The sequence below is a fragment of the Anas platyrhynchos genome, chromosome 5 (assembly GCF_047663525.1).
Source record: "Anas platyrhynchos isolate ZD024472 breed Pekin duck chromosome 5, IASCAAS_PekinDuck_T2T, whole genome shotgun sequence".
Taxonomy (NCBI): domain Eukaryota; kingdom Metazoa; phylum Chordata; class Aves; order Anseriformes; family Anatidae; genus Anas; species Anas platyrhynchos.
In genome coordinates, this window is record NC_092591.1 from 32,600,274 (window position 1) to 32,614,932 (window position 14,659).

General features: G+C 38.7%; 1 protein-coding gene across 10 annotated transcripts in view; it reads left to right on the forward strand.

Moving 5' to 3' along the window:
• PHF21A (PHD finger protein 21A) overlaps window positions 1-14,659 on the forward strand; it is a 132,363-nt gene that overhangs the window by 99,558 nt on the left and 18,146 nt on the right. For 7 of the 10 annotated variants that reach the window (XM_027459650.3, XM_027459645.3, XM_027459651.3 and 4 more), the window contains exons 6-9: window positions 5,100-5,300; window positions 9,259-9,513; window positions 11,289-11,375; window positions 13,849-14,145. In XM_027459650.3, coding sequence (XP_027315451.1) covers window positions 5,100-5,300; window positions 9,259-9,513; window positions 11,289-11,375; window positions 13,849-14,145 — 840 coding nt within the window. The remainder of the gene's footprint in view (window positions 1-5,099; window positions 5,301-9,258; window positions 9,514-11,288; window positions 11,376-13,848; window positions 14,146-14,659) is intronic. The other 3 variants (XM_038180697.2, XM_038180700.2, XM_038180698.2) reach the window with 1 other exon arrangement.

Below are 14,659 nucleotides of genomic sequence, written 5' to 3' on the forward strand. Positions count from 1 at the left end.
TAGCTATGTGCCTTAACAGAGCACAGGCATCCCCTCCCCCTGCCCCCCCAAGAGAATCTTTTCAGCTAAAATGTACAGGTGGCAGTCTGAAGACCTTTAAGAAGTAGGAAATTGTACCACACTTTTTTTTCCTTTTTTTTTTTTTTTTTTTTTTTTTCTGGGAATAAAGCTCTTTCTAATTTAGTTGGTTTCGATTTGTTGTTGTTGTTGATAAAAAGACCTGGGTATGAGTCAGGCACAGCCAGAGGTGCAAAATGTGATAAAAATACAGGGTCATCAAAGAAATAGCTGAAAATATTTCTGTAGTCCTTTGCTGAATCTGTCAATGGAATTAAATTCCATGTTTTTTGTACAACATTTTTTATTCACTGTTGTGGAATACTGTGTCATGGATTTCTATAACTGGATTTCACTACATAACTTTCCGATGCTATCTTAAACCAGTAGATGAGTGTACTCTCCTTGCTTGCAATCTTTCCACTCCCAAATTCTACTCCCAAAATGCACACCCTTGGCATTTTAAAGAATAACCTTAAACTCTGTGTAAAAGCAGAGGTCTTTCACTTCTCATTGGGTAGCAGCAGGGTACGGGGGCTGTCAAGGAGAGGGGCGTGAGGCTGCAAAAGAAGATTGCAGAGCAGGGAAATTCCCTCCATCCTTCCCACTCTCAATTTAGAGCTTATTTGAAATCACAATTTCCTCTTACTATTTCACTCTCAGCAACTGGCAACTTTTAAATCCCAGAGAGCATTTCTTGTTCACTGCAGGGAACAGGGAACAGGGTACACTTAATAGTTTACTTCTGGAATCGGTGGAGCAGGAAAGCAGGTCACGAGCAGGCAGTTGATAAATTCAAACCACATCAGCTCTGGTTTTGTGATACTAAAGGTATGCACTTGGAGGCTGTTTAGTACTTTTCTCTCTCTCTTTTTTTTTTTTTTTTTTGAGATTTTTTATATTTTACTCTTTTATAGATTTTTGAAGTTTAATAACAGACCCTCCTTTAGATAGGTAAGCTTTTTTGAATGTTTCTTGGATGAAAAATAAAAGGCATTAGCAAATATAAGGAGGGATCTAGTATTTTAAAATTTGCTGTACACACAGTACCACTTTGTAATTGATCAATTGATTGATTAAAGTGGAAATAATGCTTAGCTAATAACGTTATACATAAAGCTTTAAGTTTGGTTCAAGGACTTTACTTATTTTATAGCAGTATTTTCATGATAGTTTTGATCTGAGCGCAGAGAAGACACCTTTTCTTATATCACCAGGGCACAGATAGATGGCCAGTGAGAGACAGCAGCAGATTTTCTGCTTAATCAAACACAAATAATCTCCTAATGCTGTGTTAGGATCTGGCCTGTACCATGAATGAGAAAGTGGTACCACTAAATGTCACAGTATTGATTACAATTATTACCTTTAAGAAAGGGTCATATAAGATGTGCAGGGCTCTGTGAACTCGGTGGTGTGAAGAGTTCTTGATGAGGTTAGTTATGAAGATGTCAAGATAGCAAGAGCTATTAAATTATGCATTATACTTACGGGGCACTGCTCAACAAATAGATTTTGTAGCAGTCTGACCGTAACCATTGCAGAGGGCTAGCAATTACTTTTTAGGTAGAACACAGTTTGGTCAAAAGGATGAGGATGTGATTATTAATTTCTTTCACATTCTGGATGTAAACACAGGCTTTGGAGAAAGTTCAGTGAACATGAAAGACAAATGCTTTTCCCATATTTTTAGCATTGCAGGAAAAGAAACTACATTAGGACTATGTGTGGGTTTTAGAGCTTTCTAACACGCAGAAAACTGTTGTGTTTATGATGTGTTTATGACTGAGTTAATCTCAGTTTAAAATTTCCAAGTTGTCCATAAGAGTGTAGGAACTAAATATTCTTAAATAAGGATGGGAGGGAAAAATGGCGGTGATTGGGAATATTTCTTAAAGGTTCTGTGGTACTTAGGTAACTGTGATCTCCCAGCTTTACCAGCTGTGTAACCGGGACTCTGCACCAGCCCTGGTGAATTTCAGCCATACGGTTTTCCTGTTTTGCGGCACAAACTGCATTCAGAATTAAGAGCAGCCGCGTAACTCACAGGAATTTTAAAGCACTGCTTTAATGAAGTACGAAGCCTCACCGTGGACAAGACTTGCTGTTGTAGTGCCCCCGTTTCCCCCCAGATCAGGAGGCTCGGCAGGCAGAGGCGAGCAGCGGCGTCCAGGCCCGGGCCCGGCAGCCGCGCTGAGGAGGACGTGAGGCGCCGAGATGGGCGCGGGCCTGAGGCCTAGTGCCTGTGTAGGGGCACTGAGGTCTGCTCTGGTTGGAGTAATTAAGCAAAGCAATTTCGGAATACGTTGTTTGGAGCCGCTCCTGATAAGTGCTAACAAGCACGTAATCCTAACAGCCTTTCAGATAGTGAAATGATTTCTGTAGTGGCACTGTGGTATTTTTACTGACAGTTGGTAGAAGGAGCTTAATAAACTGCGTAAGCAATTGGCATGCTCTGCAAACTTCAGTTGTACTGCTCTGAATCTTAAAAGCATTAGATGTTTCTTCCAATTTAATATCTGCATAATGGATATGGATGGCAGGATGCACTGCTGCCTGGCAGCTCTCGGCAGCCTCTACCAGACTAGCACAGGCTTCCAGAGCAGCAGTGTTGTTCCGCTCGTGTTATCCATTTTGTGCCAAACATGCTGAGCCCCAGTTTTTGTGCAAGGTGCCACAAAAAGTTGTGCTCGGTCCTGTGTTCCCCACAGCTCAGCGTGCTGCGGAGCCGGGTGGGTGGCAGAGGAGTCCTGCAGCCTGCCTCTGGCTCGCTCTTTCCCCTCTCTCTCCTTTTATTGTTTGGATCCTTTCACTAATGCTCCCTCCCAGTGCAAAGAACAGGATGGAAATGAATTATAGTGCCATTGCTGCTGCTTTTCTCCAGTTGGAGAATCGGTAGAAGAGCACCCTATCACTGATCCTCATGCAGGCGGCTGTGGAAGACAAAAACTCCCTTCCTGTTCACGTTGGGTACAGTAATTACCGACAGCCTCCCGTGCAGTCCATTTTTTGGCAGGTAGCACACAGTTATGTTGCAGTATTTCCTCTCCTACTTCTCTCTGTTCTCCTCTCCTCCCCCTCAGGCTGATCTCTGGAAATGCTTTTCAGCTCTTCTATCTGCTTGCTGACACAGCACTTTAGTTTGCATGTTAACATGGTTGATCTTTTCAGAAAGCAATTTTAAATGATTGTTCAGTTATTACATGTGTGAATGAACTGATAGACATAGGCCATTTAAAACTATGTAAAATATCTGAATTAGAAAAATGCTTTCTATACTCTTAATATTTTCTCCTTGTTCTAGGAGGGAACAAACAATTTCCAGCTTTGAGGTTTTGACAGCTTGTAGCACTTTTCTAGATGCAGTGTAAAATAGTTACTTCACTCTCCCATCCACTACAAGCTCCCTGAATTTTCAGTGAGATTGGGCCTGTGTTTCTCTTGTTTTTGGAGTCTATTGTGCATCCCTGCCAGTACTGTCACCGTAATACCAGGGAGAAATTTTTAGAAGGCATGTAGTCTTCCTCCTGTACACCCCTTAATTGTTAAATCCAGTCTTCTGTGAAAAGGTCAGCACTATGAATTCATATCTTTCAATCCTATGAAGCAGGAGTTAATTTTTTAGTTGATTTGTTGTTTTCTTTTGCTTTTGAAAGTTCCAGTTCTCAAATCCATCAGTTTGGGATCCTGCACCTTTTGCTGTCTCCGTTTAGATTAGAGGTACAAGTCTGTGTGTTAAGCATGGCAGTTTTAACCCATCATAAGCAACATAACCAGAATCAGAAGTACAAAATATATGAATGAGAACTACATAAAGAACAGGTATTTCATTAGTTAAGAATTTCATAATCCTCTGTAAAAAAATACGAGGGAAAAGATTGTTTCAGTTAGTTGTACATAGCTGGATTATTATTTTTTTCATTCTGTCTTTGTGTTTTGTACTGTGTCTTAATACAAATGCTTCAAGACAAACATCAAAAGATTTGGTATTAGCAGGAGTTTTTTTCCTTTTTCTTTCCATGTAAGTGGAAGTGCTTCAGGCAGCCCCATCTTGCCTCAGTGAGGCTGTCACTGAGGTTCCCTGACCATGGCTGTTTCTCACAGAGCTTGCTTAGGCCAGCCCTTGCCATGTTTGTTCACTCTTTGTTGCTCTCCTCCAAAGCCAGCTGTGTAGTATAACCATTTTGGAGTACACATTTACTCTAGATCAAGGTGGTTTAAGTATACGTCTGAATCTTTTTAAAGCTATCCTAGTTTGATGGTGGTTAGAGCATTGGAAAAAAATGTCCCAAAAAGGTAAAAAGTCTTGTGTTTGCACATGTTTGCACTCATGTCTCTGTTAAAGTATAACGTGAACATAAATCGTGAGCCCTTACTTCCCATGTGGTAATGTAGTATATTAGCCTGTAGCTCATCTGGTCTGCTCTTAGATCTGCTGTTTTACTGTCTAAGGATACCCAATGGCTACCAGGAGAAGAAACTTTTCTTTGAAATCATTTCAACTTTCACAAAAGTTGTAATGTAATAGGAAGCATTTAAGCTGAGAGAAATAAATCTGCACTTTGCTTCCCATGTAGATAGCCCTATCTGAGTTTCTTTCAGATGACAATAATATTGACCACAATGACCACACAGCCATGCCCATCCTATTGCCTGCTCCACATTCAGACTGGTTCTCTCTGAGCTCAGTTTCTGTGCCTGGTGGTGCATGTCTGAAGGAGATGGAGACTTTGGAATCTGTATGCCAACAAGTTAATTTTAATATGTTAATGAGGTCTTGCAGTGGTTTGTGAACAGCCTGAACTGGGGTGAGTTTCTGCAAGGACAGCTAGGTCACTCTGCTGGACAGCAGCACTCTGTGGCCGATTTTGGCACTCTGACCATTAGATAACACCAATTTTTAAAATTCCAAGAGAGAATTCCTACTGCACTTCTGAGTAGTTCTTTATTTGCATTAAATGCTTTAGATGTTATTATCTGCTCTAACATATGCAGCTAAATAAACATAATCATATCTGTTTATGTTTTTGTTTATCTGGTAGAAAAGAGTGGTGGAACAGCTTCGAAAGAATTTGATAGTGAAGCAGGAACAGCCAGATAGTAAATTTCAAATACAGCCATTGGCACAGTCGGAAAACAAACTACAGACACCACAGCCGCAACCACTACAACAGCTACAGCAGCACCACCATCAACAGCAGCAGCAGTCTACTGCACCCTCTCCAAACGTGATTGGATCACAGGTAAGAATTGCTACAACAGTTCTTATCCTCTCTGAAGGCAAAGTTCACTGGAAAAAAAAAAAAAGTCAAAGAAAGGTTCAGACAGAAAACTACAAACCTTTACTTCATCCTCTTAATATACCAGTATGAATTTCTCTTTCTGTGCATATGCACATAAGGGTTTTGTGTTGTTGTTTTTTTTCCAGCAGTTACCTCAAAATAGCAATTAAAAGCCAGATCATAATGTCACGGAAAAGAAGGGAGGCAGTATCACCTCTCTTAGAAATAAATAAAAGCTTAGCAAATTAATCACCTTTTTCACAGGTGTGTGAATGATTGCCCATAGTCAGTAGGTCTCACAAAATAGTAAAGACTGTGCATGCGCAGTATGAGGTGTATGATTAAAATAATATATTTCTAAAAGACTGACAGTCTTTGTATCTGTGAACAAAATATAAGAAAACAGTTCCCTTTTCTTTCTGCTTGGTTTTCTAAACACATGTAACTCGTGTCTAGTAATACTTACCTGAGTCTGCAAGGATTAATCTAAAAGTATACAATGGTAGTTGCAAAGTTTGAATATTAGAAAGTAGTGTCTTTATTGGAAAGATACACTAAATTTCATTACAGTATAGGATTAGAGACATAATCCCAGAACTCACCAGAGACAGTGGTCCACTTTTACTGAGATGGAAATTCCAAGCTGATTCAAAGTCTCTACTGCTTAAATATAGAATCCCAAAAGTCTACTAATAAAACTGCTAGAAAGTGCAGGGATGTGTTTTGTAATAAAACAGGGTATGTGAAGTCTTTTTTCCTGTTGTTGCTATCTCAGCAGCCCATGTTTACCTGGATAGGCAAATGGCAGAATTCACCGCTGAAGTTTGCTTTATGCATATTGCAGGGAATCACAACCACATCTCTGACAAGTTATGATTCTTGTCTTCCCTTTTCCTGGAAACAGAGGGGTAAGACGTGACTGGGTTAGTTCTCTCATTAACTCAACAAGTTGCTCTCTAAAAATGTATGTGTAAGACTTAGGTACTTGCATTTTTGATAAAATAATATTGAAAAAATGACACAAATTTAACAAAGAAAAAGATATTTTTAAACACTAACATTATTCTGAAGCTAAGATAGAACAAAGAAGTGTATATTAACGTGCCCTAAAATATTTACAAGCAGACAGTGGTTCACTCTTTGCTGTATCATTGGTCTCTTCTGTCAGGAAACATGACTGCAAAAGCAGTCTCATGCATTTCTCCGTACTCCACACTTTGCATTCATGCTTTAACTTCCAGGTCATCTTCTGGGTTCTGAAAATTTAGGTTTTGTTCAAAGTTAAAGAGCCCTCTAGTGAAACAGTCAAAAAACTGCTACACCCGTCTTCCATTGATGCAGTCGTACTTGGAAAGTAATTATAAACTGAAAGGCAGGTCTTCCTCTCGTTTCAATAAAATAAACCAGCTCTTATCCTTAACAGTGTTTTGTTATTATTCGTGTTGGTATAACTCTGAAGTCAAGTCACTTCCTTTTATACACAGAATCTGTGTACAGATTCTCTCTCCCATTGCCCCTCAATCAAAACATGCCTTCTTTTTCAACGAAGACAAGCCCATTCACATATAAAGAAAAATCCTATATTTTGTCTCTGCAGAAAGTTTTTTGCTGCCAACTTTTGAAAATAGTATATCTTCCAAGGCTGTGTCAGTAAAGAGAGTGCTTTCAATGGTTATTTTCAGAGTAATTCAATTTAGGAATAAAGTTATATATACTGCCTTAATAGTGACATTTTAATATACTTAATATAATCCACTAAGAAGGGCTTTTAAATTTTTCCAAAAGCAGCAAGCCTGCTAAAAGGTCATGTTATTACAGTGTTATTATGTGAAATAATGCAAACTTACTATGGATGCTACTTCAATATGAATTCATGCATTGAAAACTTTTTAGAATAACCAAAGCAATTAATGCTCAGCAAAGTAACAGGGAAATTCAAGCTCTGTGATCTGCTGACTGAAACTATGCTCTTAGTACTTACAGACTTACCAGAACCCTTTGAAAGATTCCCAGTCTTGTGTTACATGATTGATTCACTTTTCTTTAAAATGTTTATGGCTGAATGTAATGCTTGTGAAAATGACACTGTGTTACATTTCGTTGGAAATGCTTGAATAATAACACTACTGCATTAGGGGAAAGGAGCCTCTTGTTTTGGAGAACGTGCAGCAGAGGTCAATAAGAAGCTATTATATCTAAGAAAAAAAAAGGGTGAATTATTCACGCTGAGAGAAGGGAAAAATAATTATGACTGGATTTTACAAAAATGTATAAAATTGTAGCATAAAATATCCTTTGATTTGGCAATATGCAGTGATTTTTTCCCCACTTGTGTGTCATTAACAATTAAGAGATGTAGTTTAAGCATTGAGAAAGTGGTGTGAAGGTAAATGCATTTTTGGTTAAGGAAATAGTACTGAAGAAATACGGAAGAAATCAACTGGAAATATATGTATAGTATTTTATTAGAAAGAAGTGAAAGGTCTTGTCTGATGAAAATCGAGCAATCTAAATCAGGCATGTTCAGACCATGAAAAAGACTGCCTGATCCCTGGCTCTGCATTTTTTCCTGTTTTAACATCTAGCGCTGTCATCAGGTGGGAATGGCTCTTACTTCATACTAAGAGCATTTAATGATGCCAATAACTGTTTGGAAGATGCAGTGTCATTGGTACAATGGATTTTTTATACCAGAGAGAGAAGGAATAAGTTCACCTGCCATTCTGTTGAGTGTCATTTGTCATGATTTTTCCGTGCATATTGTGTTCCGGTTTTATATGGAGATTTTCCTACCTTGTTGCTTTTTGGATGGGATTTGTAATTTTCTGTTTCCCTTAGCATCTTAGAAGGCAGTACCTTTTCAAACAAAATTATGAAATTATGGTTGTTTAACTTTGGAATACACTGAATTTATGGGCATAGTGTACCCAGGCATTTCAGATAAAATTCAGAGTTCAGTGATTCAAAACTACTCTCATTAAAACAGGCTAAGGGCATCACGCAATCACATACATGCACCAAAATCACCCCTGCTCCTGAGAAGTTAGAATTAATTGCCTGCAACTGGACAGGCTTATAGCTAGCTCTTACAGCAACTCCATGATAGCCCTGCTGATATTCTTAGGAGAGAACACGGAGGGCTAAATTGCTGTATGTATGACTAAAACTGAAATTTGGGATAGCCAGAATCAAAATCCATTTTCGCTCTTTAAGAAACAAATGTATGAATGTTTTTCCCTCTTTCTCTGATCACAATGATCTCTGTAAGTTGAGTTTCCATTTGAAATTTTGAGTTTTAATTGGTGAGAAGCTAGTTTGCTGGTTTGTTTCATAAACTTCCACTATATAGGTTTGATGTTGACAGCAAACATTTGGTGATAGTTATGAAAGTAAAAGATCTAAAAATATATATGCCACTACTAATGCTTGGTTGTCATTTTCTTAGGAATTGTTTTTGAATCAATCTGTAATGCTGCAGATGGTTAAAATGTACCCAACAGGTGCCCCAAAAGAGATTTGTCTAGTAACTTGTCACAGCGTCACAGAGTGGTTGAGGTTGGCAGGGACCCCTGGAGATCACCGAGTCCAGCGCCGCGCCAAGCAGCATCACCCAGAGCACATTGCTCAGGATTTCATTCAGGGGGGTTTGAATATCTCCAGACAGAGCAGGAGACTCCACAACTTCTCTGGGCAACCTGTTCCAGTGCCCTGCCACCCTAACAGTATAGAAGTGTTTTCTGAATTTCTTTCTAGCTATCCAGTTTTCAGAGGCATAAGATAATGTGCCTGTCTGAACAGTAGGTAGGTAGACTCAGTGCTGCCTTTTCTTCTTCTGTCGATTGTTTCCAACTAACCAACCCACATCCTGTCTGATACAAAGCGTCTCTGTCTCTTACAGTGTTTTTTCTGTTTCCTCTAGAAAACTGTAACTACAGCTTCAATGATCACCACTAAGACACTACCTCTCGTCTTGAAAGCAGCAACTGCGACCATGCCTGCCTCCGTTGTGGGTCAGAGACCCACCATTGCCATGGTCACTGCTATCAACAACAATCAGAAAGCGGTCCTCAGCACCGATGCGCAGAATGCACCAGTCAACCTCCAGACAACAAATAAGGTCACTGGGCCGGGAGCTGAGGCAGTCCAAATAGTGGCAAAAAATACAGTCACTTTGGTAAGCATTTCATGGGTTTGCCCTGCGGATACATGTGGTTTGAGTTTACAAGAGGGCTAGAGAAAATATTTAAATGAATAGTCAATTTTTTGCAGGAGAAAGAAAAGTAAGTACCTGTTACGAGGCTTCCTTAGTTTAACATTGTTAAAATAAGAGTCTAAGAGAAAAGCATTTACCATCTACATGGGTTGTTATTACTGTTTTGATTATAGAATTAAATCAGTTCTGTCATCGCCTCTGTGTAGAGTTTCCCCTGGTTGCAGCTATTAGTCATGGGGAAGTATCAATTGTTTTGCCCCTACCTAGGCTATGTGGCTGTGTTCTGCAAAATTCAGCTAGTTTGATAAAGGTGGTGTCCGAGTTTCTTTGGTTGATCATTTGGGGTCTTCATCTTATATTTTTTGAGTCAATCTCTCGTGTTCCCTTTCTGTGATAGTCTCCGGTGTTAGACACACCGCTTAACTCTGTTCACTATCCTGTCTTCAATCACCACTTTTTCATACATAGATCCTGTTTCCTTAAGTGTATTTTGGAAAGTGCTTTGATTACATCACACAGTCTTTTCAAGAGTAGTAAAGCTGCTGAACAATCAATCAGCCACCTGAAAATATAAGAAGTAATGTTTTAGAATTGGATTATATAGGCTTCTTGGACTGGAAACCAGTAATTGTATGAGATCATGACAGAGAAATTTTACTTCTGAATTAAAGATTGAAATTTCACTAAACATAAATCTTTACTTATCTTAAAAAAAAAAAAAAAAAAAAAACATTTTAATATTGCAAATGAAAGTAATTTTGCTTCCTAATGAGGCATATGTTTGTAATCAGAACAGACTGAATGGAGTTATTATGCTATTCCCTTTTCCAGTGTCATCCATTGCCCCACTCTCATCTGGCCTTCATGTTTCTGCTCAGTCCCTTTGCTGAGTAACTTACTTAGACTGCAAGGTGATTCTGACACAATACTTGTCCGTGATTTTTGTTTTGGTAGTACATTTCATCAAAAATCTCAGAATATTTTCCCAAGCATTAATTAATCAGTACAAGAGCTTTTTGAAGTAAATTGCAATCTTATGTGCGTGGACGGAAGTACAGAAAGGTGGAAACTAACATGGACATGGATTTCAGAGCATCTCACTGTGTAGTCACTAGGGCTATTCAGAGATTAATTATGTGGCAGCTCCAATTGATTTCAGGTAGACAGCGAAGTACTTAGGACTCCTTAAAATCAGATCCTAATTGTTTCGATTGGCTTACTTTTGAAAATTTTAAGTTGTGTGTTTACAGCCCTTCATAGTGTCATTAATATTGCTAGAAATAGAAGAGTTTTAACCTCCAGTTCTTTACTATTTTTATGAGATACTCTTTCATTCTTCTGTATATCACTGAATACAATAGGACAATAGTTCATGTAGCTGGACATCAAAGGCTGGTATTATTTTCTGTCTGTTGTAAAGCCAATTATTAACTATTAAAACAAATGGCAGTTTCCTTATCTTCAAATGAAATGGTTTTAGATCATATAGCATAGTAGTACAGTTGCACTAGAAGGAAAGATACCTTCAATTTGTGTTCCAAGGTGTACAGGAACAGGGACGTAAGATTAGTTCTGACTTCAATACATTTATAATGAAGAAGCTGTTACTGTGAAAAAATATTTACAGAGTGGAAAACCAGGAACATCAAGTCTGAAAATACATTCAGGAGTTTGATTTTGGTGAACAACTTCAAAGCTGTTTTCCACTTATTTAACTGTCTTTTATGTTCTTACAGCAGGTTCAGGCTACACCTCAGCCCATAAAAGTGCCGCAGTTCATCCCTCCTCCCAGACTCACTCCTCGTCCAAATTTTCTTCCACAGGTGGGTGTACAGAGAACAAACAATAGAAGAAAGGCCTTAATTATAGCATAAATAGAAGATATTTTCTATGTACATCATGTCTGTTGGTCTTTATTGGTGACCTGGTGGAGGAGACAATTCATCTTCATCAGGTTTGCGGATGATGCCAAATTTGAGGGTGCAGTCCACACACTTGAGGGCAGTGCTGCCGTTCAGAGGGACCCAGACAGGGTAAGGGAGTTAGCCAGCAGGAATCTCCTGAAATTTGTCAAGGAAAAAGGCATAGTCTTGCACCTGAGATGGACTAACCCACTGCATTAGGTACAGGCTGGGGACTGGCAGTCTGGGAAGCAGCACTTTTTAGAAAGGTCTTGTCTGACAGTAGCTAAATGTGAACTAGTAGTGTGCCCTGGCATCAGAGAAGGTTGGCAGCATATTGGGCTGTACCAACAGGATCAATGGAGGAGATTAGCCACCTTTTCTCAGCAATCATAAAAATGGATCTAGTGCATTGCATCTAGTTCTGGCCCCCCTGGTATAAGGAGGAAGTTGATTGAAATTTGAATTAATTTCAAATTTAGGGGGAGGAGGGCCACTAAGATAGTTGGGGGGGGCAGGTAGAAATACATGACCTACAAGGAGAGGCTGAGAGAGCTGAGCTTGTTCAGTTTATACAAGAGATTTTGGGGAACCTAACAGCAGCCTTATTTCCAATACCTACAAAGAAATAAAGAAGATGGAGACATAGGTGCATGGCAGGAGAATTACAGATAAGGATCATAAATTTTAACAGGAAAGGTTTAAACAGGGAATGGAATGGAATGGAATGGAATGGAATGGAATGGAATGGAATGGAATAGTTCAGTTGAAAGGGACCTTCAAAGATCATACAGTCCAACTGCCTGACCACTTCAGATCTAACCAAAAGTTAAAGCATATTGTCCAACTGATAGACATGGGGTATCAACCACCTCTCTAGGAAGCCTGTCCCAGTGTCTGACCACCCTCACAGTACAGAAATTTTTCCTAATGTCCAGTCAAGAAACAATTTCTCACTGTGACGACACTTAGGAGTGGAAGAAGCTGCCCAGAGATGTTATAGAAGCTCCAAACTTGGAGGTTTCAGAGACTTGTCTGGATGAGGTCCTGAGCAATCTGGCCTCTGCATTTAGTGTCGGCCCTTCTCTAAGCAGGAGATTGGGTTAGTGACCTCCTGAGCTTCCTTCTAACCTGCATGGGTCTGTGATTATGAGATTCACATATGATGATCATATATGGAAGTATTTGTATCATATGATATGAACCCACTGAACTGGCGTTAGCAAAATCAAAGTATTACCCAAGGCCTTAAATTGCTGTTATTGTTTGCCATTCATGAGCAAAAAAGCGAAAACAAGATGTCTTTAGATAGTTCCCAAGTGTTTCCGTATTGCAACAGAAAGGGACCTGTTAGCAGCTGAGCAGTAAAACTTGTTTTTTTTTAACAAGTTTTTCCACGGTTTGGGAAAGACATTGATTCATTTTAAATAAATAAACAAATAAATAGGTAAATAAATCTTGGAGGAACTATTTAATTACCAAGGTGTATGTGGCACTGTGGCTAAAACTCTGAATCTTTTACAGAAACAAAAAAAAAAAGAAAAAAAGGAAAAGGAAAAGGAAAGTATGGGCTGATATCTGGTTAAGACTTAGGGACAGTGAGATCTGTGAGGAGTTTTCCTAGTTTTCAATGATAAAATTGTAACGGAATATTAAAGATGGATAGGACAATAGAAATTAAACAATTAAAAAGGCTTTATTTTCAGAGTAATGCATTTTACTTCTATACTTCGTAGTGATGTGATAAGAAAAAAATAACAATGGGCAAGAAATAAGCAAATATTGGTGGTGGAGGACTGAAAAACTTTTTGCCCAAGAAAGAAAAAAGATTAACAACTTCATTTACCTTTACCCTTTATCACTTTCAGTGAGAGATTGATGTATAATCTTGATTTTTGTTTGTTTGTTTGTTTAGCAAGATTTGTTGTGCATGTGTCTATTTAGATATAGATAGAGATGACAACAGTAACAAGGATTTTCTGAAAATTTGCTGAAGGCTCAGTGTAAAGCCTTGAGACACACTTTTAGCATGAGCGCCTCAGCAGTGCCGGTAAATATTACATGAATATTTGGCTTGCAAAACCAATATGTTGATTTAGACATATATAAGGCACTTGGCAGTACACACGCAGTATATAAATATCTGTGCATCAAAATACCATTTCAAGGACCGTGACTTCACATGCAAATGTTATGGCTGCATCTTATGCAAGTAGGTTTGAAAACGTGGCTTTTCTTTCTCATAGAATACTTATGATGCTATGCTAAAAATTACATTCTGTAAGTAATGAAGCAACCTTGCATGGAATATAAAGGCTGAATTGAAAGACTTGGTAAAGAAGTTCTTTTGCAATACTCATATATGAATCTTTCTGTCTTTTTTACTTTTTTGTAGGTTCGACCTAAACCAGTTGCCCAAAATAACATTCCTATTGCCCCAGCACCTCCTCCAATGCTTGCAGCTCCTCAGCTTATTCAGAGGCCTGTGATGTTGACAACAAAGTTCACACCCACCTCTTTACCCAACTCTCAGAACTCCATACATCCAGTTCGTGTAGTTAACGGGCAGACAGCAACCATAGCCAAAACCTTCCCTATGGCACAGCTCACCAGCATCGTGATAGCAGCACCGGGTACCAGGCTCGCTGGACCTCAGACTGTACAGATCAGCAAACCAAACATTGAAAAACAGGTACAGATAAGAAAGTATCTACTAGATAAACATACCGGGTTTATTGCTTTATGGAGCCAGTTCTGGAGAGGATAAGAAATGCAGAAATTTTCAGTGGTACTGGAAATATTCGTGTTCCAACAACAGTACAAATTAAGGAATGACTTTCAACTCTTGGGGTAGAAATTACCTTTTCTTTAATATGGCTCATTGGAATCTTATTCTCAAACTTCAGGGTTTTTATTCTCCCTGTACTGTCTTAACTTCAGTAGTTTATAAACAAGCAATATTCCAGGGCTGTACTAATTTACTGGATACCAAGTACAAACAGAAGTCCGTGTTCATATCAGGCTTTTAAGAAACACTGTTTTCAGTGGGTTTGTTTTTCAGATAGTGGCTACAAGAAAGGAAAAAGAAAAAAAAACCAACAACAAAAAAAGGAAAAAAAAAACAACACAAAATCATAGGAGTATATAATGCAATAAGTACAATAATTTCTTCCTTGATCTTGTAGTCTTGTACACTTGTGATTGGA